The 2,515-nt window shown below is 37.1% G+C and overlaps 1 protein-coding gene across 1 annotated transcript; it reads right to left on the minus strand.

The window, feature by feature from the left end:
- Positions 1 to 412: 412 nt before the first annotated feature.
- LOC103584294 (CCR4-NOT transcription complex subunit 1-like) lies at positions 413 to 1,780 on the minus strand. Its single transcript, XM_008565358.1, has 3 exons — positions 1,665 to 1,780; positions 811 to 933; positions 413 to 624 (listed from the first exon to the last, which is right to left on the minus strand). The coding sequence occupies exons 1-3, from the start codon at positions 1,752 to 1,754 to the stop codon at positions 469 to 471; spliced, it is 369 nt and encodes a 122-aa protein (XP_008563580.1). The 5' UTR covers positions 1,755 to 1,780; the 3' UTR covers positions 413 to 468.
- Between the last annotated feature and the right edge of the window lie 735 nt (positions 1,781 to 2,515).

A 2,515-nucleotide genomic window follows, 5' to 3' on the forward strand; every position in this document is an offset into this window, starting at 1 on the left:
AGAATAAATTTTGGAACTCTATCTCATACCATATACAAAAACTGAACTCAAATGGATCCGTATTATAAGTAGTATAATAATTTGGATTTAAAGACCAATGGATTGTCTTAAACTGCTGATACTTTTGCTCAACTCCTCTTTCTTTTTTTTTTTTTTTTTTTGTCTTTTGTCTTTTTCCTTGTCCGGCAACGGATCACAACCCTCAGTGTTGCCCCCGTACCGGACCGGGGACCGGCAACGGGACTGCAACCCTCGGCGTCGCCCCCGCGCCTCGCTCAGCCAGTGAGCGGGAACCGGTCTGTATGTGGGATCCGAACCCTTGGGCGGGAGCGTCGCCGCGCTTCCCAAGCGGCGCACTATCCAGTGCACCACCGGACCGGCCCCCAACTCCTCTTTCCACAAAATCAACAATTAACCCATATACTCCAATTCCAGTATTAAATACCGTCATTTTCAAGCATCTTCTTCTTACCCTGCACAAGCCTGTAGACAGGCCAACATTGTTGCCAGAGTTTCTGGAGGAAGTTGAGCACTTTTGGGCTGGTCTTTCTCTGGGGCAAGTCCACCCAAAATAGAAGGGCATCGTCTCTTTAAAAAAGTCATACATGCCTGGATAAAAGGCTCCTGAAAAAGAGAAAAGTCTCTCAGTGTATTTGAAATTGTTCTTAACTGCTTTCAAATTAAAGATAGCTACTAAACACCATGACTAAAAACCAGAATAACATCTTCATTACCATTTTTAAAAGTTGTTCCTAAACATTTTAGCCACTAAAATTTAAAAGCAGAACTAAATGAACAAATCCTGCTTACCCCATGTTCTCGAATTTTATCTGTGAGCCATTTGTCAAGTTTGAGGTATTCACGACGTGAAGCAAGTGCAGCAAGGTCAATAACAAAGGCAAAAGGTGTACCATTTAGCAGCATTGACAAGGCCTAAAGAAAAAAGATTATTAAAAACTACAAGTCAAGCACTTAGCTAACTATCTCTCTGTGCTACTTTCTATTTCCTCCTTTTCACAAACAAGTCTAAATAAAATATACTGCTAATATTTCCTCAGTCACAATTTTTTAAACAGATTAACTCAGTGGCAACATTAGTTCTTACTAATAAGATCACATTTGAGCAGATGACCGACCTTCAGAATAAATTTTAACCTGTGCTTTTACAAATAACTAAATCTAGAGCAGAGCAAGACTCAAACAATGGATAATCATACTTACCTGGTTTTTTAAACGTAAACACAGGCTGACTCTAACCTAAGTACAACTATGTCACCAGTACTAATGCACCTAGTGATTAATGTTATAGAGTCAAAACTATTTGTTATAAGATCCTGTTGATTCTAATAAATTTGCTAACAGGTAGTAATGCACCTGATTTCTCCAAAAATTATACCTCACAGATTACTTAACAAGAAAAGATCAACTATCACTTTAAAACAGCCTTACAATACATCACAGACCAAAGAAAAATAAATGAAAACATTTTTACATATCTAAAATCACTATCTTTCCCATTCTTTTGGACTTGGCAAAATTCTAAATCAACTCATTCTATCTAAGAGCTAGTTATATGTGAATTATTCCTAAGACATCTTTGTCACAAAAATTTATTTTGTATCATTAATAATTAAGCCAGTGTCATTCTGTCCCTATGAACTCACCTTCAAGTCCTGGGCCACATCAAGTATTCTAGACAATTTGGCCTGGTCATACTGCTCCCCTCTCATGTACCATTCTGCCATTGCATGCATAATAAGTTGGCGAATTGAGGGAGACTGTCCCTAAGAAAAAATAGGTGAAAGGTTAAATAGCAATACCACTAAATAATTCTGATAGGTAGTATTACAAACACCTGGTTAATTTTACTTGTAGTTATGTAAAAATCAGGCAGTAAATAGGTTTCCTACACTATGCAATTACAGTGACAATCGTTATAAGAAAGCCAAGTTACTTGTACATCTTCCAAATGAAGCCTGCTCCTAAACTTGGGTCATACAGTCATATAACAAACATATTTGTCCTATAAGTCTGCCTATACATTTTCAAACACAGAATAGAATCTGATATAATATGATGTGAACATGTTACAATCAAGTTCATACAACTCCTTAAAAGTAAATTACATGGCTCACTTGGGAGAGTATGGTGCTGATAACACCAAGACCATGGGTTCGGATCCCTATATAGGGATGGCCTGTTAGCTCATTTGGGAGAGCATGGTGCTGACAACACCAAGTCAAGGGTTAAGTTCCCCTTACTGGTCATCTTTAAAAATTTTTAAAAACAAATAAATAAATAAATTACAAATTACTGGTACATAAATAAAAACCAAATAGTTTGAGGTAACCATCTCTCATGTTGCACAGTATACTGTCGTATCACTACTTCTGCAAGTGGTGGCTGTACACACATTCTAAATCTAGCTACTTCCAATAACAGGAATGTTAATTTTTTAAATAATTATTCAGCTTTTTTGCCAGCAGATAGTCTGGCTTTCAAAACTAACCTAAAG

Source organism: Galeopterus variegatus, unplaced genomic scaffold (assembly GCF_000696425.1).
Source record: "Galeopterus variegatus unplaced genomic scaffold, G_variegatus-3.0.2 Scaffold49175, whole genome shotgun sequence".
Lineage (NCBI taxonomy): Eukaryota > Metazoa > Chordata > Mammalia > Dermoptera > Cynocephalidae > Galeopterus > Galeopterus variegatus.